Here is a 26,839-nt window from a genome sequence, read left to right on the forward strand (position 1 = left end):
GCACATGGGGAACTCCTGTTGGGACCTGTTGGTGCGCCGCCCGGCCTCCGGGATGTGGGCTGAATGGCTGTGTACTACTTTCAAACCGCACTGTGCCTTGAAATGTTGGAGGTATAACGGTCACATGACTTTGATGTTTTGTCTATAACTCTGCAATAAAAACATATTTTTTAAAAAATGAGAAATTACACTTATTTTAAATATTGTAGTAGCAACTTTCTTCCATCACCGCACTTAAGTCTACATGACAGTCTGCACTGCACGAAGAAAACACACATTTCCATTGCATGTTCTGCACTTCCACAGATGATCACGCATTGGCATGCCAGTTTTTACATTGTGGCATTTAAACAAACATTGCCATTCCAGTTTCTCAATTGCCCTAAAGCACTCAAGTTCCTACACTGCCCCGGTGTACGTCACCATTGAGCTCTGGTTTAAAGGCGGGCTTTGACCCCCAGACTTACACAGCGTAAGGTAGGAATGGGTAGCAGGATTATCTATTAGGTAAAATGCTCCAGCGTGAGCTCACTTCTCTCACCAGAAGGTGTAACATGTAAAGTGTAAAGGATTTCCAGCTACCCAAAACTGTTAGTGGGTGAAGTGAGGAAACTGATAGTTAGGGTAAGAATTAGTCAGGTGAGCCCCGTTCATTTTATTCATTGGTTTATTAAAACCTAATTTAACACATTAAGCCTGGCCAACCTCTTGGTTGGTTGTTGGTTGTTGGAGGGCTAGATTTCCTACTCTGCAGTTGGCCACACTACTCAAAGTGGAAACTGGGGAGAATAATGCTCTGTAATTCAGTTCTTGGCATTCCAACAGAGGTCAGGGCAAAGGGTCGTATGGCCAGGATCCAGAGGACACACCTTTTTGACATTGGAGTGATATGTTCTTTTCTCACTCTCCTCATTGAGCGTTGACTTCTACCATTGAAGTATAAATCCAAGGACCTTGAAGGTTCCAAATCATGACATTCTGCCACAAGCACCCTTCACTTCCACGCTTTGAGCTGAGCACAAGGACACACAGGCTACAGGAGTTCATGCACCCCAACCTGAGAATCCCTTTCACTGCAGTCCAGGAAATGAAGGGACATGGACATTCACACACGGATGAGGCCGGCGCTTCAGTAACTCGCGCTAAGACAGCAACTTTATAGCGTGACCTGGTGAAGTCGCTAAATTACTGAAAAAAGGCGCAAGATGGCTTTTTTCAGTGGAAGTGGAGTGCTCCAGCTGGCAGAAACTTTACCTAGCCTGCTAAAAATTATTGCACTGATCCTGCACAGAAACAGCCACATCTCGCTCTCACAAATAAGCTAACTCTTCCTAATATGAAAAGAATCAAAACCAAGTGAGTCACGCAAGAATAAATGCCAGAAAGAGACATTCTCGCAAAGACGTGTCTGTATCTCTTAATCTCCACAGGGACATGTTGTGCAATAGTAACTCATGCCCAGTGGTGTCAAGTCAGCTTCTATATCCATAAAGCACTAGCAGACTGATTAGAGGTCCAACAGCAACCTCGGAGAAACTGGTTAATCTAAGGATAAGTTTATGTGCTATGTATATAAATGCAACGGCTGGTTCACCTATTGTAGAATGTCTTTTGTTAGCTATCTGTCTGATTTTTTATGCCGACTTCTGAAGGATTTAAGATTCAAGTTAACTCCAGGCAAAACACAAGAAATTATGATTATATTTTCGAAGTGCAGCAAACATGACTCGAGTGTTCGAAGCTTACAGCTAAGCAGCTGCCTTGTATACTTGCTTGTGACTTAATAGTGCAAAAGATTAGAACGATGTGTGGATTTTGAGAAGTATAACTGGGTCACAATGTGGCCTCTTCAGCTTCTCTCATATCTAAGACCAGGTCTTCAGAATAACATCAGTTTTACACAGCGATGGTCCGAAGTGGCTGGGTTTTTCTTTATCACCTCTGCTGCAATGCAAGTTAATAACTACAAGATCTTATTCGATGCTTGATTGGAGGAGTAGAATTCACACTCCTATATCAAATGCGTGCATTCTGCCTATTACACACTTTGACTCAGGCTGAAACCATGCTTGCAGAAGTTCTGACTTCCGGGTGTAAATCATATTTTTTCCAGATAAAATATATTTTGATGCAAAGTAGTTTCTACCGGAGACAAGTTCTGAGGGTCCATTGTTGGTTGAGAAACTTCTTCCTCGCAGAATCTCCACCCGAAAAATGAACGTGGAAGAGGGGAAAGAGGCATGCACTCAGCCAGGTCGTCGAGCTCCCTCAGTCCTCTCCCTCCAGGCAATTCTGCCTAATACATGAGCTACAGGGAGAAGAAGGAGGGAACTTAAGTTATAGGAGATCACCCTGGTCTGGTCATACTCATCTGTCACACATGCAACCATGTTCTTATCCATGTGCACACTTGAGGGAGTTTAGACTGCACACATAACCATTGAGGAACTAGATATAAGTAGTTCACATGTTCACCTTCCCCCATATTCTTTATTTTCCTTTTTAAACCACTGCACAAAATCTAAGGGCAACTGTGCCAGTGACAAAGTGTGAAGTGTCATCATTAGAATGCAGTAATTGAAAAGTGAAAAATCATTTAGGGGTGCAGTTCCTGTTAGATATAGCAAAGGCTGTGTATTTTACCTTTTGGAAAGAAACTAATGAAATTAAATACATATTTTAATTTGCAAGTTTAGTGAATGTGATGATGATGGGAAAATGTAATCTACATTGTCATACATTTCTGATATATCCAATAATCTGCAAAGCAGTGGCTGGTTACTGAACCTTTAAAAGAATCTGGCAAATCACTCAATTTCTGAGCACTTTCTGAAATCAGGCCGACAATCGCGTTTGAAAATGGAGTGAGAAACAGGACACAGACCAGGGAAGGAACTGATGCATGTTGAATGGAATGAAGCATGTCAGACATTAAAAGTTGTTGCAACAATCTCAGACATGCGTGAAAATACCAACGCCTCATTTTTTATAATTTGCTGTTTAAAGAGGTTTTGGAAGAAGGTTATAGAGACAGTGAAAGAGATAACTAACTAAACAAATGTGTGTACTTCTGAATAATGTCTCCAAGTCTAATTCCCAGGAGTAAAGGGTAAACAAATTCTAACATTGCCATTTGTACTTTTATCCTATTCAAAGGGTCAGCTGTGATTTATTTTCTTTTTATTTGAAATATTTCAGTTGCAAAGGAGTGCTTTGCAGCCTGAAAAGAATCGAGCTTTATCAGGGTGATAACAACCAATAGGATTAAACATAATATAGTGGCCTTTTCACAAAGACCTTTGGGAGTACATAACTTAGTACTCCTTTAGTGCTCTTTTACATACTCTTACAAACCTTTGTGATTTCGCCCCAAAACCACTAAAATTGTAGTATTTAGTGAATTTTCATATACAGTTAGTACACACAGAAAGTACTGTATCCCCTGTGCGCTTTTACAAACATGAAGTTGTGTGTTTCAACGCTAGTTAGCCAAAGCATAAAAGAGTAACCCTGCAGTACTACTTCCTGTAACCATAAATTCCTTTGTGAATCGGTCTCTTGGTCTACAAGAAACTACTAGGATCCCACTGGACTAACTTCCTCCACTAGGGCCATGGTCCCTAACAAGGACCACCAAATGGAACTTGAAGCCGGAAATGTGGCCCGGTGATGCCAAAAGCGATTAAAAGGCAACTCCCTGTAGTAACTGCAGACAAAAACACTGAATCATTTCAAAATATAAACCCCCCAGCAGCCCATCTGGCAACCAAATACAAAAAAACAGATATAGAACAAAAAATAACTCCAAAGTAAAATTAAAGGAAATAATACATAATAATTCGTACTCAAACAATGCTCAAAGATATGGCTGAAGCCAGCCTCAAGTTATACAAAGAATATCAGGAAACATCAAAGTTCAACTGAATTCCAGGCACTTTGCCCCCTACAGTACTGTTGAAGCAAAAGCTCTTCCGTTAGTTGCAGAGAGGGGGGATAGAAATAGAATTTAACCTTGTTGATTGTATAGGTATACCGTGCTCTTAGTGTATGTCACATATTCTCCCAGACCAATTCACTGGCAGCCCACCTCCAACCAGTGTCCTGAAGCAAGCTCACTAGACACAAGGCATTTATACTTCCAAACCTTCACATTTAAACGAGCAGGGTTTGCGATGAATCGGTGCACATATGCGAGTCCCGTTAATGATGGCACCAACATGACATTAAAAAAAGGTTGAATTATGGACAAAAATAAGGGAAAGGAAATACATGATTTGATGCTCATGGGAAGGAGACATTATTGTCTGAGTTTCTTTGGTGTGGTGAGCTTACTGTCTAATAAAACCAAAGCAAATGGGAGGAGCTAATAAGACCTTGGCTGGTCCTCTCTGAAGCGAGAGCTGATATTAAGAATTAATTAGCGAAATCTGCCTTTTTAATTCATGTAGAAAATAAGAAACACTGTTTTTCTGGGCAGACAGAGATATGCTGCTCCCATCCAGGCGTTGCTAAGTTGAAGAATGCCTCTCGGGCAATGGATATTCTCATTGGCAATACCCAAAGCTAGGACATGGAAATCTTTAACGGGGCCTCTGATTGCGAATTGGTTTGAGACTTGAAAACACAGTCCTCTGTGGACTTAGATGTAATGAGGAAACAGCTGTGCTCAAATGGGGGTCCTTCGAGAATCCATTACTGTATGTGATAGATGTAATGCTGTCCCAAAAATACATTCATACCATTGAGATCAAATCAAGATAAAAATGTATTTAACAGGTACCAAATTTGAGAAATTGAGATGGATGGGTGGTGAACGTACAATGGGGCAACATCGAACCAACGATCTAAAATGTATTACTGTGCAAAAAAGCTTTAATGAAATGGTTCGGTGTCAGTGGATGTGATATTGAGACTGTGAATTCTCTACTTAAATCTTAATTTGTTTTAAAGATCGTTAACATGAAATTTCTCCGGATTTTAAATACACTTTAGGAGGCATGCATGCTTTCCTAGTGGCGTGGTCTTAGAACTGAAGTCTATAGGTAAAATTGGCAGTGGAGTAACATAAAAGTATACTTTACAAAGAGGGTGTTGAATCCATAAATCTAAAGTCTACAAATTAAATCAGAAAGGAATACTACATCTGGCGGAGAAATGCTTGTTTTCTTGAGCTTGCTGAGACACAGATATCAATCGTATGGATTCATATGTATCGCAGGACTACGTGTCACATATATAGTTGTGTCTAGCTGTCCCTTTTTACTTGAGTCTAGAAGAGTTGCCTGTGTCACATGGCATCAAGGTGACAGGCTGGGCAGGTTAGGCCTTCCCAAATTGTGCTTGGTCGACTATACCTCGGTTTCCTCCCCTGTATTCGGCTACGCCACCAGATACTGTTTTTTGGCAGACATGAACGCACTGCACAGGGATGATGGGGAAGCTACAAATTGTCCGGTTTAATAAAGCCTGCATAGAATCTAAGGATTGAGCCTATGCGCTGCCTCGCTGCTGCCTCGTACAAGCGGTCCCTGAAGCGGAGGCTGCTGGTCGCGGGCACAGGAATATAGCGTTGTAAAGGTGTTCACAAATACTGATGTCCTCTGCTTGTTTTTCAGACAACGAAAGGATGAGCTTGAGCAGAGAATGTCTGCTCTGCAGGAGAGCAGGAGGGAACTGATGGTGCAACTGGAAGGACTGATGAAGCTGCTGAAGGTAACCAAGTGTCCAGGCTCGGTGTGACTTTGGCCCTGAGAAGGGGCAGTAGAGGGGGAGCACCAAGAAAGGACAAGCCCTGGCCGGGGAGTGGCGGCTCAGGAAAGTGAGACCAAGATGGTGTGTAGCAATACATAAATGGCCAAAAGGGGGGGACGTGTCAGTAGAGACAGGACAAAAAATAGGATGTGCAGTTACAGAACGGGCTAAAGTTGGGGAGTAGAAGTACAGAAACACCCTCAAACAAAGAATGTCAGAGACACATATCCCAAAATGGGAGTGGGAGGACAGAAGTGAGCCAAAATGGAGTGACAGTGTCAAAGTTCCCCCAGATGAGCTGTTGCAGGATAGGAATGTACTCTTTTTCAAACACTAAAGTGAGCAAAAACGAAAATACACTATAATATTATTGTCTTTCTTTTGTCGGTTTCGAATACTTTTTGGCAAATTTACACATCATGATTTAGGTACAAAGTGCTAAGGGGTCCAAATAGTGGCAGCACAAATGTATTTATATGTGTGTTCGATAGAATGGATTTGATGAATAAACATAATGTACACACACTGTTTTTAAAGCTGATTTTGCACACATAATTAGAAAGAATACAGTTTTGCTAAAGACGTGTTGCTATATCGAAAAACAAATAGTGGGACAATTAGAACCTCACATTTTGTGTGCTAGGCAACATTCTAACTTTTTTTGCTGGTCCAACCTTTCCACAGGAAGAAGAGCTGAAGCAGGGAGTAAGTCCAGACCCTCTGGTGTAGGCCAGACTAACTCTTGAGCCCATCTGCACCTTGCATTGGTTGTGAATATTATTGCATGCTGTGTTTGATTTTGCCCTGGCGTGAGTGTGAAAACTAAGTAATCTGCCAAGCTTCAAGCCTACTCTGGTAATCAAGGTTTGATTATTTGATTAATCATTTATAGAAGCTTCAACAATAAGAATCCCCCGTGTAACTAGAAAGAGCAGCCAGTCATCAAAATGTACTTAGAGTAAGCAATAGAGAAATCCTGAGTGGAATCTCGTTGTCTTTGTCTATGGCTCTTTAAGGGTGTGAAGTGTTGTTCTACAGATTCAATCCCACCGTAGTATTAAAAGTTCAGTCAGTAATTTCTGTTGCTACTGGGCACTAACTAGCCCTTATTTTTGGAGATTATCTGTATATCACAGGTTTCTGTCAGTGTTCCAGAAATACAAATTTACGGACAGGCTCCAATTTAGAGGCAGTTTTCAAAATGGCTGCCAATCTCCTCTTCGTGCCTACTTCGCAAGCTAATGGGTTGTGCGCCACAAACAAGTATTGCGTTCATTGTTTCTAAACAAACTGTTTCCTAATACACAAATGTTGACCACAAACCTGTTGCCACTCTTTGGATAATCGTCTCCCAAATGCCCATTGCACTGATTCGTTCTGATTTTTTAGCATTATTGTGGTACCTTTTTTGACCAAAATCTTTTTTACATCTCGGCTTTGTCACCATCACCATTAGTGTTCATTAGTAGGTTGCTCCTACGAGCATCTGTTGTACCTAAAATTGATTAGTCAGACACCGGTCATAAGCTCCTATACCTTCATTTAATCCATCATGAGTAGTGCACAGTCTGTAATGTCATCTTTCTTTAAGGAGGGGAGATATGTCCCTTTGAGGACACTAGGACCTTGCAGTTAGTAATCTTTCCAGGTCCACAGCAAGGACATCACTTCCTGTGGATGACTTAATAGAACGTCAGAGAGAGGAACTGGTGTTATGCAGCAGGGCAGCATGGTAGGAGACGATCTCCCCTGAATTTAAAGGACAGCCGTATTAGAGAGGGTGTCACAAACGTAAAAAAGCATAATGCATGCACTTGGCTTCATGTCTTCTGTACCTGGTGCACTTAGAACACCACGTCAAATCCCATTTCATTTGCCATCACTTGACGTAAGCCTTCAGTTATCAAAAGTGAAATAGTAAAGATGGTGGTGGCCAGGGCCGGACTGGCTCTCGGGCGTTTTGGCATGCTGCCGAGCTGGGAGCTGGTGTCACTGCGGTGGGGTTAATTTTGTTGATGGAGACCTGTGTGTGCTTCGAAATAAACAAAGCAAAATGAATTTCGTTCAGCACACGCAGGTCCCCATCAAGCCCCCAGCTCGGCAGCATGCCAAACACCCAGTAGCCAGCCCTGGTGGTGGCTGTTTGAAACTGTTAACCTAACAGCCATTAAAGCTCTGGGATCCAGTACAATGTGGTTCTGTGCCAGAAAAATCCAAGAAGTTTAATAGTGGAAAAACATTTATATTAGAGATAATAAGTAGCATACTTTACAAACTACATCATTTACCAGCTCTGTTAAGGGCCGGATACAGTTGTTTACTAATTCTTCCATTATTTGCATGCTCTGGAACTGCTTACGCCTGGCCATCTTTTTCAAAATAACCTGTTTAACCACAATGTGAAACACGTTTGCAGTTTTCTATACTATCCACTAGTCAAATTTTCTTCCTCCTTTTTAGATCTTGCTTTGCATAAACGATGACTTTCAGACGTGAGGGCATGTCTTCCTTTATTTACTCGAGGTCCAATTTCTAGGGCTTGCTGCACTTTTTTTGTATAATGAGTGTAAGTTTAGACTATTGTTAACAATAACTTTGTCTTTGCTGTACTCTGTGTACTCAAGGTATTTTGGTTTTGCTCCTCTTGCCACCTGTTTTCCTTGTTTCATCCCTTCAAGATTTCCCTAATCTTCTCCTTCTGAATAGCCGTTTTTGCAGGTGTTCTCCTATTTGCTTTTGTTCCTAGTGGCCATTTCTCCACTCGGAGTGCATCTCAATCTCAAAGTCCTTAGTCTGATTTCTTTCCTAGGAGGTATCCTTCCCAGTGAAGTCATATTGCTATTTGTGTTTACGCCATTAGCTGACCTACTTGTACAAGAGCCTTGGAGGCAGCTGGAAATAAGGCACAATATGCCCTAGGATGTCCATTGTCCAGAGGTGGCCTCTGCACTCTTTGCAGTTTTTCTGTTTGAAGGAATGGGTGATTACGCTCTTTATTCCCTCGCGTGCCGCTGAGGTAATCCACTTCCACTTAGCTAAAGTTCCAGTGGTTGAACACCCTTTGTAGCATCCCTTCTGCTTTCCATAACTGTATTTCCTCTTTGTTAGAACATATGAGCATATGCCTTTCACGCTCCTTTTCCTTGGGTTTTTGAGCAGCAGGGATGACTGTCTCTTGAATATCCGGTCTAAGTCCTTGGATAATGTTCTTGTGGACATTTACCCAATCGATATGTGGTTGAAAATGGATGTGTTGGCAACGTTAGTGTTTACACCGGTTAGCCTAAGTAATCTCTTAATGCATTTCAGCTCCTTGAACTGAAGCATTGTTGGTTTGCCTTATGCTAGTACCTAACACAATCCAGATTGTCCCCAAACACTAGTTGTGCCACCGATTTTATGTGTCAAAATGTATTCCTCCTCCTCAAACTGGGGGTTTTGCCTGAGAGTTCTTGCTACTATTTGCAGTCTACATTATCGTAATTTATTTTAGCATCTTCTCAACATTTCTTACGTCGGAAATTCAGTTTCTCCTTTTCCTTTAACACAGTCGTCTTCCTGTGGTGCTCGCGTAGTTCTGCAGGTGTTGGAACAGCTGAACAGACTTGTACTCCTTAATGCCAGACTGTCTTCTGGGCTTTATCTACAGCCGTTCCACAAAAAAATCCGTTCCACGAGCTCATGATTATGAAAATTGTAAAGTTAATTTTATGTATCTTCCTTTAAAAAGATGTTGAGTGATAGTTCCATGCATCCTTTCAAATATACAAATCCATTTAGGAGCTCATGAGTCTGAAGGAGTCTGCAAATTCAACTGCTAGGATCGTCTGCGAGGCCCTGCAGCATAGCAAGACGTATGCTCACAATTTGTCAGGTTCCAAAGGGACCACAGAATATGCAAGATTCTAGTATTCAAGAGAATCAAACTGCTTTCGGTAGGCCAGAGATGTGATAGGGGCCCTCGGTAACCAGTTTTGAGTAATTCTTCTTAATATCTGTTCTGTTCATCATTTCGATGGATAGGGATCTGGAAACTAAATCTGGAAACTAAGCTTGAAACGTAATGGTAGCTCACACCTAATCAAAAGGAGGCACTCTGGTTTGACCAGATTTAAGCTGCGTCTGCAAAACCAAACCCCCTCTATGGTCTGGTCTGTGCTCAGGAACTGGCAACCAGGGCTGAATATGCAACAAGGTAAAATCCCGCCAGACTGCTCCCAATCTTCTTCCATCATCTCAGTCTCTTCTCTTAGACACCATCGATGCCCTTCTCAAGTTAAAGCCAAATAACTAGACTTCATCTCAGTCCTTTATTAAGGCTTCCTTCAAATATTACAAAAATAGGCTATGTGCAATTGAGCGTGACTCGTAGTCTTGCTACAGGCTCACCTAAAGGGTGTCACGTGTAGTAAAGAGCGCGGTATAGTCGATCTATGTCTTTATTGAGACCTTAGTGGTTTAACGGAATTGTTTATCACACACAACTCAGGCTGACCATACATTAGCCACATGTACCACTGTGTGAAAGTGATAACCCGGACAGCTCCCTTAAAACCTGAATTTTGGGGTCTTGACGGACCTAAATTCAGAATAGTCCAGCATGAAGTATTCTGATTTGTACGGTTTTGGATCCAAGTAAAGTCTGTTACTCTAATTTATATTTTATAGACATTTCTTCTGACAGGATGCAGTGCCATTTGATGGCGATTGCTGTCCAATTACAGTAGTTCCGGTCCCTAAAGATTGCACTTTTTGCCATTTCTGACCCCTCTTTGGGTTCATCAACAGGTTTTCAGTACTGAACATGTAGCTTGAATAAGGGCTGGAGCGGGGATCTGAAGGTGGGCGGATCTGCATGCGATTTGTACTGTGTCTTTCAAACCGCCTGGTTACGTCCTCTTCACACTGAAAATGCGAATGAGGCAGCCAAGGACAGTGCCTCGTGCAGCCTTGGATGGAGTGGCACTAGATTGTTACCGGGCTAGTGAGAGTCCATGGAGGCCTCAGAGTAACCTGTTGTAAACCAGAGAACAGACGCAGGCTAGCCCAATCGCCGATGGCGACGAAATGGCGTGGTTGGGGAGTGCCAAACAAGCCGGAGAGGGTTGCCCACCTTCAAAACTGCTGGCTGCACCCCTACCCTCAAAACTGGGACAGCCTAATATCTGCGGGAAGGGGGCAGTGAAAGTACGAGCAGTTTTTAATCCTCACAGAGAGGAGTTCCTCAGACTGTTTAGCGGAGTTGAGAGTAATCTCTTAAGAACCTGGTAGATTATCCAAACAAAAGCTTCCCGCTGCACAGCGCTGCTCTTACAGTTACCCAAGGTCCCGCATGGCCAGTCCATGGAACTAGGCATGGGCAGATGGAACACCATGTATCACTCAAAAGTCAGCTACAAAAGCACCATTCTGATAGCACCAAAACTAGGCTCTGCCTCGTCAACGTTATGTGTGGAACCTTGTGTGTCTGTGCACATTCAGGGGCTGCTTTTCTGATCTGGCTTACTGTTTGTTCATTCCAAACTATGGCTTGCCACACTGCTTGGCTTCTGGTTCCACTTTGGCATTTCTTGAGTTAACGGGGCGCAGATTGATGGTGACCAGTGCCTGCCAAGCCCATAATGTATCATCCGTTGACCTGTTTTTAAGACAACATTCACGCTCCCGTAAGTTACATTCAATCAAATCCTATTTTGAGGGATGACTTGGAAAACAGCTGGCCCGAAAAGTTGACCCGAAAAACACTGCTTTTAAAAACGTCAGCTGTTTTCTCTACATGATGTGTTTGGTGTTCAAACATTGTGGTTCTAAGCATCAAAAATGTAAAATAGTGATTTTAGTGACAGAGGGGAGGAAGAATAATTATGCTAGGGTCACAAAAACCACTGAGGAAGCGCAAAAAGATGGCTTAGCAGGACATGACCAGAAAACAGAGAAGACGCGAATTGCTGAGTGGTGGACAGCTAAGGCCTGATAAGTAACTGGGGGAAAGAAAACCTATTTCCACTCATCTGTCGCTTCCACCAACAAATAAAAGAATGAAATGTTGATATTCTATATGAAAGCACCGAGGAAAAAAGTAACAATGGGATTTGTATTTCGGCAGATGGGATCCTGTTGGCTGGCCACCTAGGCGGGCTGGAAGCCATACTCTCTGCTTCAGTTTGGTCTTTTGACAGGAAGGCGTTTTTTTCCTGTTTACAAATGTAGAAGTTACTCAATTTTTTGAAGTTTAAATATATCACACGTTATGCTGTGGGATAAAATGAGTTTCATTTCAAAAGACAGAAGCCACGGGGGGCGTTGTGGAGATTAAGCAAGCTTAATGCCCAGAGTTGCAGAGTGTGAACCCATGATTAGGTCAGGCACCGAAACGAGAATTATCGAGTCCATGGACATTTGAGCTCAAGACCCTGCCGCGTCGGGAATTGAACCCTGGTCCCGGGTCTGACCTCTGCTTCAGGGTCTGCCTGCTCTAACCAGTGAGCCACACTTCTCAATCCCGTATGGCTACATCCTCTCTTGGGTACAGGATGTAGCCTTACGGTTTTAGAGGGTCGACCTCGAAGCTGGGGAACGGGGTGAGTGTCGGCAACGATTCTCAACATCCTGTGATTCTGGGCAAATCACGTGATCTCCCCGTGCCTAACAAAAATGAATGTGTCCTTCTGTAACGAAATTGCTGCTATGTAAAGCGCTCTGATACCCGATGTCTCGGCTCTTGTTCGCGCTATATAAAACTCTAAAAAAAAATAAAAACAAGTAACCGATAAATATAGATTCATCCGGTTGTGGTATGAACTCGTCATTCCACGTTCTACTTCTGAGAATTGAGTACCAGGACGATATTTTATGGTTTTACTTCGAGCTGCAGCTCTCAGAATGTGCCGTATTTTCGTCTCTCAAATTCCCCCCGATTTTACGTGATGTAATTGGTGCACAGAAAAAATGCGGTTTATCACACAAGTGGTAATTCCAAATCGGGCCCAAAATGATAAAATCTTAATTTCCGCTGACCTGGCAATCAAGCTCCGTGCGTGTGGCGGTCGCTGTTGTTTTCTGCAGGATGTCTTTAGTCTCCGTGTCCAGCACCTCGCAGAGTTCACTGCCAAGCCATTTAAAGGCAATAGGTTCATATAATTGCCTTAAAACTCTTCTGTTAAACAACTGCATTAAATTCTTTTTTTTTTTTATTTACTAAATGATTTTTTTTTAAAAAGCCCATTTATGAAAGTGCTATAAATATGCCCAGTGCTCTTTCCGCGGGCAAGTTTTTATTTAGCTGCAGATTTAAAATAAGCATGATAATCCGGTAGAGGGCGCCGCATCCTCACATTTGGCAACACCGCGCAGCACATAGCTAAATCACAGATAGTCGGAATTGAAATCTGTTAAACCCTTTCAGTGTGAAAGAAAAGGAATTTTAAAATCTGTCAATCAGGGTAAGCGGAACAAATACTGTTAAAAAAAATTAGATGCCGGGGGCCAGCTGTTATTCGCGAGTACCCAGAATTATACATTTTCCGTGCAGACCTTTCTGTTGCAGCCAGAGTAGTGTGTGGCAGCGGATTGTCACAGGGTTACATAAATCAGCTGCAAACGGCATGTGACAGCCACAGCACTAAATCACCCCAGCAGTGGGCCCGGAGACTGGAGCCGGAGTTATGGCCTTTCCGGAGGCTGACAAGACCATCCATCTTACTTAAAATAAATGATACTTTTGTGTGAGCTTTGTTAGCCCTTAAATCTCCCCCATACGTGTTTCTGACGGAGCCCGTGTTCGGCAGGGTGGAAGAAGGGGGGAAATGCAGCGCCTAAAAGCACACCATGAACCCTGAGAAAAGCATGACGCTGTGCTTCTGGGCGGAACGCCGTTGTGTGAGCCGCTAACAGCATGGCGTTTTACAGTGTGTTTAGTCACATTAAACAAGTTAACCGAAAGCAGCTGGACGCAGAAGAAGAATTTAAATTGAAAGCATCTCGGCCACAGGCCTCCCAGCAGTGCATGCATCTGCGCTCTTGCCAGCATAGCTAATTGAGTGGAATTACTTGCTGTGGCCTTCCGTTGTGCATCCCTTGACAACCCAATCACAAAGCCGTGTGTGCTTCATAAACATCAGATGCTAATAGACACCGTGTGTGTGTGTGTGTGTTTGGAATTCCCGCCCTTGAGACTGCATGACTGTACTGAAATCACCAACCAATTTACAAAATAACATGTTCCAACGTTGACAGGGCAGTTTGTTTTCCCACAAGAACTGAGTGGCATCATTTTTTTGCTAATAAGACCCCAGTGATGCAAACAACTACCCCTTGCCCAAGGTTCAGTGTAACCTTTGTTGTACACGAGGTGTGGGGGTCTGTTTACATTGCCACAATAGATTTTTGTCAGGTAGCTTTCAGGATATCTTCATTCCTGTCCTGCACCCCTATATGTTGCTACCTAACGCCAACCTCCAAAGCACTCTGCCTGTAGGCTCACCTTACACAAGCAACCCTGGTTACCTGGTTACCCCTGTCTGTTTCTGCACACCCTAGCAGATTTGCTTGTGTGCCTGCAGCAGTCAAGATGCGTACCTCTGATGCTGGTACCCACAAACCACCGCCAGACGATGCTGGCAAAGCTGTGCAGATTCTACGTGCCAATGCCCCTGGTTCACACGAGAGAATCCTGATGTTTTTGTAAGCCAAAAAAAGACTCTATTTCAGCTTTCCTGTCTTAAGAAAATCCTCCAACAAGTGAATGGGGAAATTAATTCCACCCTTTTTTTTAAACTTTAAACCTCCCTCTTCTCAGTAGTTCTGTCCCGTCAAAGCCAACAGTATCTTAGCTGCTAGGGCAGGGACAGGCAGGCAGAGACGTCTGCACTGAGGACAGATTTAGTAGTCTAGGCCTGGCTGGGAGTTGGGAGGACCATTGCAGCCCTTCAGCTGTACTCACTGGCACTCAGCAGCAGCACAAGACAAGTCATGAGATTGGGACACCCGCTGCAGCAAGCATCAACTCTGTTTCATCCTGTGCATCGCTTGCCATTTCTAAGACGTCACTAAACATTGTCCTGTCTGGAGCCCTTGCGATGCCCAGCCACAAGGGTTTTACCCATATCTCCATCCTTCCGCACACTGATTGCTAGCCTGTGACAGGTTAACCAGCATGGCAAGCTCCAGGTATCTGTCCAGAGTCTGCGGCCATCCGTAGAGCCACCCTCCAGGTGATGCTGCTGTATGCGACTGTCAACGGCTGGAACAGAGTCTGTCATTCCAATGCTGGACCTTGAACCATGGAATACTTTTGGTGGGGGGGGCACTATTTGGGAGGCATGCTGGCGCTTCGATAAAAGATGTAAGACTAATAACCACTGGCCTGGCCCCTGCTTTGGGTATCTGGGACAGAAGGCAAGACGTTGTGGAAACTGAGGCACGGGTTGTTCTGCCAAGATCCTACCTGTTCAAGAAGAGGAAAATACTCAACAACACAAAAAGCGGGGAAAGAGACCCCTTTTTGGAAAATGCAAGAAATTAAGAACCACACACCCCTGGCTGCGCTCTTACAAACACCTCCGGCTTTGAAGACACATGGATCCTCAAGGAGAGGAAAAATAACCAGAAGTATTGATGGACGCTCCACTTCTTGTATCCGGACCTCTTCTACCCGGACCAAGGGCCACCGGTGAGTACTGCCTTCATCAGTTAGCTTAGGATTGTTAAAACAGTACAACTAACACCTGCATTGCGACTAATGAAAGATGAGGACAACCAGTCTCATGTCGTCTGCAGAGAGGCTCTGAAGTTGGACGAATTCATTATATTTGTAATTCATTGAAAATGACTCTCCTAAAGGGGGGTTCGGAGTGAGCGCCCGGTCTTACTGAAGGCAGGGGATAAGATAATGTACTTCCAGCCTAAGAGCAAAACATACATTAAAACATTGACAGATCATGGTAAATCTGGCATTTACATGTAAGAATTGTTTTGACCAGCTCCATTGAAAAAATATAATGTAAAGGGACCGAAATAGGCCATTTTATCAGTCCTTAGATGCCAACAAAGTTTTTACATTTAAAAAAGAGTTCTGAAATTGATGAGACCTGAGATCTATGAATACTGTTTACCACTGTGTCTGGGTTAGTCTATGAGTGTGTGGGGTCTGAGTGAATGGTCTGTGAGTAAAAGAGAGACCACATCCTGCACCAGCTCACACTTCAATCAGAGTGAAATTCTGCAAGGGAGGGCGCTTACCTTAGCCACAATATTGTGGATTTCAGGTGAGCCTTGGCAGTGAGCCCTCAGGTAATGTGGAACTATATATCATGAGCCACACAGAGTGATCCTGCACTACCATGACGTATGTGACATGCAGTCATCAAGTCTCACTCGAGGTTACCCACGTTTCCATCAGTTAACGGTCTATAAAGGCATTGGCTCTCGAATGTGTAATGCTCTTAAGAGTCGTGTCAAAGTTCCGCATTCAGACCAAAACTACCACCATCCAGCTTAAGCTCTTTGGCGGACAAGCCTATGTCTCAATTATTTTATTTTAAAACACACCTCCAAACGCTGCCTTTATCCTACTCTCTGTGGGTCTACAGGCATGTTTTGATCCTGATCTCACAGGTATTTCCTCCAGTGGAACGTCTCTTACCTTTTCAAAGGTTTTAGATACTTGTTGAACTAAAGAGCACTCAGGAAGGATGAGAAGAGAAGCGCGCTACTCAGAATAGCAAGAGGATTGTTTTCTGTTGGGAACCAGTAATGGATGTAATTTCTGAAGGTGGCAGATCAACTCTTGAGTTTCAACCACGCATTTTATTAGTATTAGTGTCTAAAACTCTATTTAGAGAGCCTTGGCATGATCGAGCATCATGCTACGTTTGAAGATGATGCTCTTCTGTTCATCAACTTCACCCACAAACATGATAAAATCCCTGAGTGCTAGTCTCCAAAGATTACTTTGAAACACAAGATTACGTCAGCCAGCATAGGGGTGCAAAAAGTGTTGTGGCCGATAACATTTACATGAGGATTGCTCCTGGCTTCACGATTGTTGAAGTATCCAGTGGTCCACAGCATTCTCTATACCAAACACCTTGGCCCCAGTGTTCGTCCTGCGTTACAAATGTGGCATTAATTGTTTGACACTGCAGAATGATGAGACTGGCAGGCCTTTAATCTGGTGCTTAGCTGGCCATTGGGCATTTTGCCGCTGTTCATTGTCGATCAGCCATTCTTCATTTAAAAGTGGGCTAGGTCTGTGGTTAAAAGTTAATCCTGAGGTCATCAATTTCGGCTAATGCAACTACCTAAGTTATCCTTATTATGACTTGCATATGTGCAACCTTTTCTTTGTCCCTTCTATTTTTCTTTCTAGATGTATTTAGTGATCTGTGGGAGTTATCTCTAGAGCGGTTTGGAAATTGTTACTTTCAGGTGAAATAAACGACTGAAGGTGGGAAGCGGGATCTAGAGAGGTCACTGTGAGGAAGTGTCGAGGTTAATGTCTTAGGAAAGGCCGGAAGTGTAAACAGCTTCTCTATTCAATAAACCAATGGAGATTAAATGGCTGGACAATGTGACAATATTCACCACTCAAAATTTCACATATTCTTTACATTTATTGCTTGACTTGTTTTTCAAATGTATGTGATTTCCCAAAATTACAACATAAAAAAAATGATCCCTAGGCTTTAGCCTACACATTTCACATTGTATTATTCTTCCCCAGGGCTTCTTAATGCAATTCAAGTGTTCATGTATGGACATATAACTAAAAACTATTACTTACTCTTTGATTTCCCTAATCCAATCAAGACGCTGCCCATGATACAGCCGAGTTTTACTCCAGTTAACAGCTTCTTATATAGATATCATCAATCTGGACACTAAGAAATTCAAACATGTAGAGAATAAGTGACATTTGGAGTTGTGCCTACATTTTTTCATGTTGTCTCATCCAAAGGTAACTTGATTTGTGATGCACCAGCATCCCTGAGGAAAAAAAGAGAAGCATATCAAGAGCACCTCAGCCCTGGGCCTAAATTCCCATTTTTCCCTAAAAAATAATCTTGTGTACCCAATTAATGATATTCATGACAATCTTGCTTGAGTGTGTAGTTTGGAAAACATTCTGACATTGTCCCTCATGCAGGGCTCTGTTACTTCTGTCTGTGATCGGCTTGTTATTTATATTGTGCTCCACAAATCTTATAGTCAGGGCTTTAAGAGGAATGAAAGAAATAGGGGGTCTCTCAAAGGGGCGTGGCCGATGTAATTAAGGGCTTGGCTTAAAAACATGTACAAGCTAAAAATCTGTGCTTAGTATATTGTGCAACCCGATTTGTATTTTGCTGTTTCTGTCATTGCATCCAGATATTATACAACAAGTAACTTCATACCTACAACAAGTCAGGGCTATTGGCTTTGTCAGTGGTTGTTAGTTGCATAAGGTAAATAAGCAGCCACTATGGCTTGTATATAATATTGAAAAAGCTTCCACATAAAGCCCTGGTGACAACACAACGAAGTTGCTGCTCCTGAGTTTCAAAAAGAGAAGGGAAATTCAGAGAGAAAATAACTCTGTTTAAAGGATTTCCTTTCCCAGACAACGCTCCTCTAGTGAGAAGTGAGCAGTGTGAGCACGCACACATCGATGTGCCTGCTGTCACTGCAGTCCAGAAAAAAAACAGACCGCCTGAGCCAGAGCACAAAACTGAGCCCGATAGGGACCCGTTTCGAGGCCCCCTTTAAAAAACCGGTGCTCAGTCCCGGTGAGACCCGGCCCACTTAAAACCCTACTTACAGTATAACCAGAAATTACAATGGTTAAAAAAAAACAATTGTTTGAAGCCACTGGAGCCTCACTTTGAACCACCTTTTACCTATAACGGTTCAAAATATTGGTAGCACATTGGTAATAATTTCTTATGATTAGATTGGACTAAATGTTCTCCTTGGTGATGTGTTTTCCTGTTAGACGCACACGCATGGTCATCGTTTACCCACACTTACATGAACAAGCTTGGAGGAATAGTGTTCATGTTATTCTCACCTTATCGCGCTTCACTAGTGCTTGTTTCTTTGTTCGTGCATTGTTGTACACTTTAGCAGATTTATTCCCAGAATGTTAATGCCCAGGTTTAAATTTACCTCACAAATATAGACTGCTTCATTCAGAAAATCCCCTATATCCCTCACAGTTTAGCCACACTCAAGGCAGTAAAGTTTCAGTTATCCCCTGGTTACTGTGGCATCATATCCTTGAAATGTCAATGGTTACTGTGCAGGTGTGAGGGGATGCAGCTTTGGTTAGCTTGAGCAGAGATGCATGCAAGCGAGTATCATTTTGTTGTCGGCCAACCTACCTACCTAACCCTCTCTGCTTGTTTTCCAGACTCAGGGGGCGGGCTCCCCTCGCTCCTCGCCCAGTCACACCATTAGCCGGCCCATCCCCATGCCCATCCGGTCTGCGTCCTCCTGCTCCACCCCAACCCACACGCCGCAGGACTCGCTGACGGGGGTTGGGGGAGATGTGCAGGAAGCATTCGCACAAAGTAAGTGTGTGGGATAGCAGGAGGAGGTCAAGTGTCTTATGGTATGAATGTGACAATCATGGCTTGAGTATTAATGTGTATTTTGAGAGTTCAAGAAAAAAGGAACAGAAAACGTGTATAAAATATGCAGCACCCACTCTTTTATCATTCTTGGTGCACTCCTAGCAGGACAGGTCCATTCACCTGTACCAGCTGGCCCTCATGTTTCTAAATATAAATGGGCTTTAAATGAATGTAAAATGTAATTCCAAGGATGTACTCTGTCTGAGACAAAGGAAACGAAAGGCAGCATGGGTTGGTGCAACCGTTGTGTCCTCCAAGTGCCACGAGTAGGCCAATGCAACTATTCCTTCAATGCCCATCAAGATATGTCCTATCGTACATAAACGTCACCTTCCTTCTGCACACAATTAATCCCTGAGAATGCAAGCTGTATTGTAATTGGTCATCTGCTGTCCTAAGGCCAAGGTGTGGAACACTGCCTACAGCAATGGCATCACCCCACTGCTTTATGCAGTGTAAAAAAATGAAAACGAAAAGGATAACCAGCGTTATCATGTTCGTTTTCTGTTTCCTGGTGTGGGCGGGACTTTTATTGCCAGAGCAGGGGCCAGGAGGAGGCTTGGTTGCTCCACTCTAAACTGTGCATAACTATTTGGCCGGCTCTTTCAGGCCAACCATAACAGTCATGCGCACTTTGCATGATCTGCACCCATGCTACATTACGGCTAGGGTGCAGAACATGCCCAGGCCTTCATTCCCCATCTGAGCGCCGAACCATGGCCCTCCGACCAATCACAACGCTGCTTTTCAGGCTAGGGGAGTCAGGATCCTGGGTTCTTCATTGTTCCTGCTTCCGAGGAGCGAGTGGTGGTGGCGAGCGGACTGAAAGGTGGCAGCCGGCCTGAAGGTAAGTGTTTTTTTTTTTTTTAATTAATAGATATTTTAATTACAACCCCACCTCCTGCTCCTCCCACCCGCCATCCCAGGTAAATAGTGATGCCACTGGCCTACAGTATGGCAGAACTGACTGATCTTATATTTTTTGTTACAGAGAGTCCTTCCTACCGTATTTTAAACAGGTCTAAAAAAATGAGGGAAACAGGTGCCTGATGGTCGTTACCCCAAATCTCCACCAGAAGCAAAAGATGCGCAGTTACCGCCAACTTAGCTTCTCGTAGGCGATGACTATAAGTACAAAGTGTGTGTTTACGCACAGCTTGCATATTTCAAAACATATAAATAAAAGGCATTGCCATTTACAATGGCATTAGCGCAAACTCTTGCAAATGTGGGACCTATTGCATTGCAAATGCTTGTTCTTGTAACCTGCCACTTTCCTGTCCCTCTCATGATGTTTATTGCACCCTTCAGTCCCTGTCCTTGATATTTCTTGTAACCTGCAACTTTCCCATCCCTCTCGTAATTTTGTTTGTCCTCTCCTGTCCCTCTTTGTGATGTTGCTTGTTCCCATTGCATTTACAAATTGTACTTCTTTAGTTATGTTTTCAATTCGTTCTTGCATGTCTTCATGAAAACAAATTCTGACATAAATGGTCGTTTTGTTCTTATTTTTGTGTAATGTATTATACCATTCCTAATCTGATATTTTATAAAATTGTTAATTTCTTTATCATCACACCTAGATAGATGGCACTATTTCTCATACAAATGTGGTTTGCAAAAAAATAACTCCTCCATTGGAGACGTTTTCTGTTATTTATCGAAAACATGTAGAAAAGTTGCTAGTTAAGGTCTGCCAAATTTTTCCGCTGGTTAATAGAAATTGGAATTCCTCTGTTCATTGTTGAGGCCTCTTGCCATCAGGTTTTTTGTGGGTCTATGGCATTCATTCGCATTTAAGTGACACAGAATAAACAGGAGTTGTGAGATCTTTTGAGGGCTTAAAAGTGCATCAAAGCTTTAAAGTTATGAGCTTGGGGCTTACTCAGATTGCTGGCACAGGATAATGTTCTGCATGACTAAACACTTATAAGGTCCCAAAAACTAGACCCATTGGCTATGCCATTGCTTGTTTCAGTGACTGTTTGCTTGTGACTGTGCTTCGAGCTTAATGACGATACCTTATTCCTGTATGGGTTCTGTTGGGCTCTAGCCAGGACTGGACCGAGGACACAAAAGCAGTTGTGGCAAAAATCCTCAAATCGGCCCTGCTCTCTTTGTTTCCTCCTGCTATCTTTCTCTTTTCATCCGTGCATTCTGTCCCTCCAGTGCTACTTTGATAGCATTCACTCTAACTTTTTACCCTTCCTCTCTTTCTCTCTCTCCTGAAGCCTTTCAGTGCCTGCCGCAATTAATTTCAGGTAGCTGGGAAAAGTGAGAGAGGCACCAAGAGCTGCCTGGGCTTTCATAACCAGCCTCCAAGGACTCCAGTCCACCAGGGAAATGCCCGATGAAATAGGCGGCTTGTCCACCGAAGCCCTACAGCTTCTTGCCTGGGCCCAGCAGAGTTTCTTGGCTGTTACGTCATGAAAGCTCTATACTGTGGTCCACTCTATCACCACAGAGATGCATAGCAGTCAAAGAGTAGAAGAAGTGGGTTGGCAAAAAATTGTTGACCTCTCTCAAATGAATGACAAATTATGTTTGTATGTTAGAGTTTGTGTCTTCATGCAAAAGCACGTGCCTGTACATGGAATTGCGTGAGCGTGTCGGACATTACCCATTTCTATGTGCGAGTCTATGTTTGCATGATTATAGTGCATTAGCATATGTTAGAGAATCCCTCCACATCCTCCAAGCACTTTTCGTCCGTGGAACCGAGCTTGTGCCGTACTTCTGCGCTTGCCGCTGCTTTTAAAATTAGCCACAATTTAAGACACTTTTTGAGGTACGATTTTGCGCTCGGGTGCAGGGCTCCGTTTTGCGGGTGTGTTTTTTATATGCGATAAGAGTCAAAGCCGCTATAAGCATCCTTTACTAAATAAAACCCAACTTCTTGGCTGATGATCAATTGTCAACCTTCGAACCCCTGAAAACAGTTGAGCCGTTCACTCTGCTGAAATTTCTTTACACCAACCAGGCAAGCACAGTATAACAGCGGGCGCGCGGGCTTCAGTTAATTCAGGAGCAACCTTTTAAAAGTCACATGCGCCTCCATCCTTTTAGAAAAACGTGCATTAAGAGCATTACTGAGCAAACTGCCTCGGGCTCGTTCGGGGCTTTACTCGTGGCAGCGAGACACTCCTGAGAAACGAAACAGAAAAAAATCTAAAAAAGCAGAAAAATGTGTTATGCTTCATTAAAAATTACGTCCCCGGGACTCGGCGAACGACAGAATGACATATGGGGCAGATGTGGTAATCTAACTAAAACTAACATGGTGTGTGTCAAATTAGGTGACACTGAGCTGCTTCATTGTACTCCACTGACATGTCAGAGAATAATCAAGCATGCAAAAAAAAACGCGGCAAGTTACTAATAAACCTACTGTGTCACGCCGCCGGTAAGAGATCCAATCCCGCTGGGCATGGCTAAAAGGAGACAGGGTGGCAACAAGCAGCGATTGACATGCCTTTGGTGCAATCATTGCACTGCCTTTGGCATCATTTGTGATGCCAAATGACGTGCACAAATGAAAACTGAAGGCGGAGCTGGGACACGGCTTCTGGAATTGTATCGATTCCAAGAAGCCTGGTATGATAAGAGCAACGCATGCGCTGCTTACGTCAGGCCAAGACCTAAAAATAGGAAGTCTCACGGGTCATTGACTGCAGGAGAGCTTACCATATTTTTTCATAGCACTCCTAGCTGGAGCTGTTTGATCTTCAGTTGGAGTGCATAGCCCCCTTGTGGTCGGTTCTATGGTTGCACTTTGTAGTGTGAAAAATGTTTAAAAAAAGAATCAGAAATAATGATTTTTTTTATAATGCTTTACTTTTATTTTTTAATTGCAATCACTTTTACTTGAACTATGTGAATTAATGAAATTTACATTTCATTATAATTATTGGTTATTTTCTGACAAAGACAATACATGTGTTTCATATATGTTGATATTCTGACCTCCAAATATTGATTTTTTTTGGGTCACGACGGGCTGGTTGCCATGATTACACCCGGGAGGTACTACACCTCCAAGCAGCCCCATACGCTAAGACGCACCGACACGCACACGCTCTCTCGAGAGAGTGCGAGGGGGCATATGCAGAAGAGACTTTCTTAAGTTAACGGAGCCAGCTCGCGTGTGGTATCCTACGCGGTGGTCCAGGAGCAGACTCGACTAGTGTGGATATCCTTCGGAACATTAAGGAGTATCTCGACTGGGGGGGCATAACTTGAATTGGCGGATAACTTTTTAAATAAATCTTGACTGTATTACACACGCTGTCTGTAGGGAACATTTAGCTGGATGCAGGAAACGATTCCTTGGTGTCCTTGGGTTACAAAACTAATGGGTTCCCTCGTCTTGTTTTCCTCCCTCGAACACAGGTTGTGTTCTTTGGAATCCTCCCTGCCGGGCGCCCTTTCGAGTTTAATTCACTGATAAACTCGGTAAGTTCGCCGCAAGATTGGGGTGCAGATGGTTTATACTATCTTGTATGAACGTCGTTTTTTAAATCATAATTACAGCAGGTCGCGCTGTAGGAGAGTGTGGTGCATCTTATGCAGCAGTATATTTTAATGTTTTTTGATAATACCGTATTATGGCATGAAGGTGGTGAGTGTATTTACGAGCCACATGAAGGGTCTGTCTATTGTAACAGTCCTAGACGTTTTGAAATCGATGGGGACATCATTAAGAAATACATGTAGTCTTGAATGGTGGTTTGTAACAACACACACAATATATGAAAGTATACGATTTGTTGTCCTCTTTTCCAGTATTTGTATCCCGTGATGGCGGGACTATCCTCCACAGGTTCATGATTGATTACGATCCTTTTTACTCCATCCATTTGCCTGATTGAGGTAAGGTGGACATTAGGACTGGGACAGATAGACGTCCTGAAGAAGACCGGGGTGACCAGCTTATTAATGGCACAGTAAGTCGGTCGAAACATGTTGGCACTAGCAGTTTAAGCAGGGGTGTTTTGAGAACGTAACATTCTCTCTAAACAAGGCCCATCCTTCACTATTTTAATCCTGGTCGTGGAACCTATAAATAAAGGTCCTGATGGTATCCATGAGCCAGTTTTAAAGCACTTTCTTCTGCTGCTCTTTGTTCTATCACAATACCCAGTCACAGGGTGATACTCACTGTGTTATCACTATTCTGTCACATTTGTGTTGTTTTGTGTATGTGTTTGTTTCTTCCCCCCCACACCCCCATGCTCCGTATTGAGCGAGGCTACGCCAGGGCGTTTTGTAAGTAGACCCGATGATGAAGCATGTCACACACATTTGTGTGTGAGTGAGGGCAGTTTTCAAAACATATTAGTTTTGTCACTTGTGTGTCTGCGTTTGGGTCTTTTTGTTCTTCCTACCCCTCTATGTGTTTACATATTACTCTAGGGTGTTCGGGGGAGTGGAGATTATTTTTGACACTCTCCCCTCTTGTGTGAGTTATGATATTCTGACCCCTTCATAAAGCCAGTAGGCCCACTTTTTATATTTTGGTGTTCTGACCCTTCGACAACGTCAGTAACTCTATGTTACTTAAAATAACAGTCCTTCTATTCAGCCATGTGCACCTGTTGGAATTTGGGCACCAGTCCCTTTGCCCAACCCCCTGCTATGCATGGCTTGTGCACAATGGGGGTGATTGAACAGTAGCAGGGATTGGGCAGAGGGCCTAGCCATGGCTGAAGAATGTGCATGGGATGGATACCTGCGAGGATTTGGAAATTGTGCGTGGCCTGGCCATGCACAGCATGTGGTTGGCTGTCCTCGAGAGGTTGATCGCAGGATGGGCTGTGGGTCAAGTCGTGTGGCAGCCCCATGCTGGCCACCGCCGTGCACGAAGTGGGGTTGGCGTTACGTATGGTAATAAAATAAAATTATATCTTGTACCCTAATATAACTAGAACTCCAATCTTCACCCTGTACTGCTAATTTCCCCACATATGGCATCACTCATGACATGATCTGACATCATTGATAACATCAATCAATCAGGGCTTGGTAAAGCGCAGCTGCTCACCCGCGAGGATCTCAAGGTGCAGGGGTGTGGGGGCGGCTCCGTTGAGTGCTGGGGGCATCCGAAGAGCCAGGTCTTGAGGTCCTTCCTTAACTGGTGCAGTGTGGGAACTTGCCAGAGGTGAAGGGGGAGGTCATACCAGGCCTTGGATACGGGGTAGCTGAAGGACTTTCCTCCCATTCTGGTCTTGTAGATGCGTGGGATGGAGGCTAGGGAGAGGTCAGCTGATCAGAGGTGTCTCTTGGGTGCGTGGAAGGAAAGGCGTTTGCTTAGGTACGCCGGTCCGATGTTGTGGAGGGCCTTGTATGCATGACTTCAGCATCTGAAATGGCATTGATGACAAGACTGTGCATGGCGGGGGTGAAGTGGCATGTAACTAAAAGCATGAGTAATAGTTTTGTGAGATAACTATAACTGCTGAATTTCAGTGGTTTTGTTATTTTAAAACTATGTTTTAAATGACATTTTCACCTAATTATAACGTCCCTTTAACCTTATTTTTTTAGTGAATAAATATATATATATATATATATCCATGGAGATGCCGCTGTAAACATAACACGTGGCAGTATGTAAACGAATCTTAAATGGCATCTACATTTTGTGAGCAAGGCAGTTACATCTGCATCTTGTCAAGGTCTGTTGCATTAAAATATCTGCTACCAAATTCCAGCTGAGTCTGTACCTATTTGCATTGGAGAAAGCAGGAGTGGGAGGATAAATATAAATATATATATACTAGCTGTACCCGGCCACGCGTTGCTGTGGCTCAGTTTGGTTAAATGGAAGAGAAAGAAAAGAGTAAGCGCACGTTTCTAATATGTTTAATTTCACAATGCTTGTGGGTACACAATATGTTTTTGTGACTATTGTCTCTATGCGTCCCTTGTAGTTGTTGCGCAGCGAGCAAATCAATAGGGTCTATTCAGCCTTTCGATAAAAAACATGCGCATATTGTACACACACGTATTCGAATCCAACGTTGTGCATATATAAGCATGCGCTAATGTTGCCAAGTGAACCAACTCCTCCCCGCTTCCTCAACCCACTTCCCGGTCTGCCATCCTGACACCAACTGTCCATCCTAATATATGTAGACTATTGTCTCTTTGCGTCCTTTCTTATTGTTACAAAGTGAACCAACTCCTCCCCCCTCCCTCCACCCACTTCCCGGTCTGCCATCCTGACACCAACTGTCCATCCCAATATAAGTAGAGTACTGTCTGTTTGCTTCCCTTGTAGTTGTTGCACAGCAACCAAATCAATAGGGTCTGGTCTGCCTTTCGATCAACAACAAGCGCAGATTAGACACGCATGGATTGGAATCCAACGTTGTGTATATATAAACACGCACTTCGAATCCAACGTTTAGCTGAGCAACTGCTCCCACTCTTCTCACAAATCTGGGGGGCAGAACAAACCCTGAGCTCCTGGAAGGGAT

At 43.4% G+C, this 26,839-nt stretch overlaps 1 protein-coding gene across 17 annotated transcripts in view; it reads left to right on the forward strand.

The window, feature by feature from the left end:
- The window catches only part of DTNA (dystrobrevin alpha), a 693,791-nt gene that overhangs the window by 518,272 nt on the left and 148,680 nt on the right, over positions 1 to 26,839 (forward strand). For 11 of the 17 annotated variants that reach the window (XM_086965704.1, XM_086965705.1, XM_086965709.1 and 8 more), the window contains 3 exons: positions 5,616 to 5,712; positions 6,436 to 6,456; positions 19,139 to 19,298. In XM_086965704.1, coding sequence (XP_086821830.1) covers positions 5,616 to 5,712; positions 6,436 to 6,456; positions 19,139 to 19,298 — 278 coding nt within the window. The remainder of the gene's footprint in view (positions 1 to 5,615; positions 5,713 to 6,435; positions 6,457 to 19,138; positions 19,299 to 26,839) is intronic. The other 6 variants (XM_086965706.1, XM_086965716.1, XM_086965712.1 and 3 more) reach the window with 1 other exon arrangement.

The sequence above is a fragment of the Lissotriton vulgaris genome, chromosome 4_1 (genome assembly GCF_964263255.1).
Source record: "Lissotriton vulgaris chromosome 4_1, aLisVul1.2, whole genome shotgun sequence".
Taxonomy (NCBI): Eukaryota; Metazoa; Chordata; class Amphibia; order Caudata; family Salamandridae; genus Lissotriton; species Lissotriton vulgaris.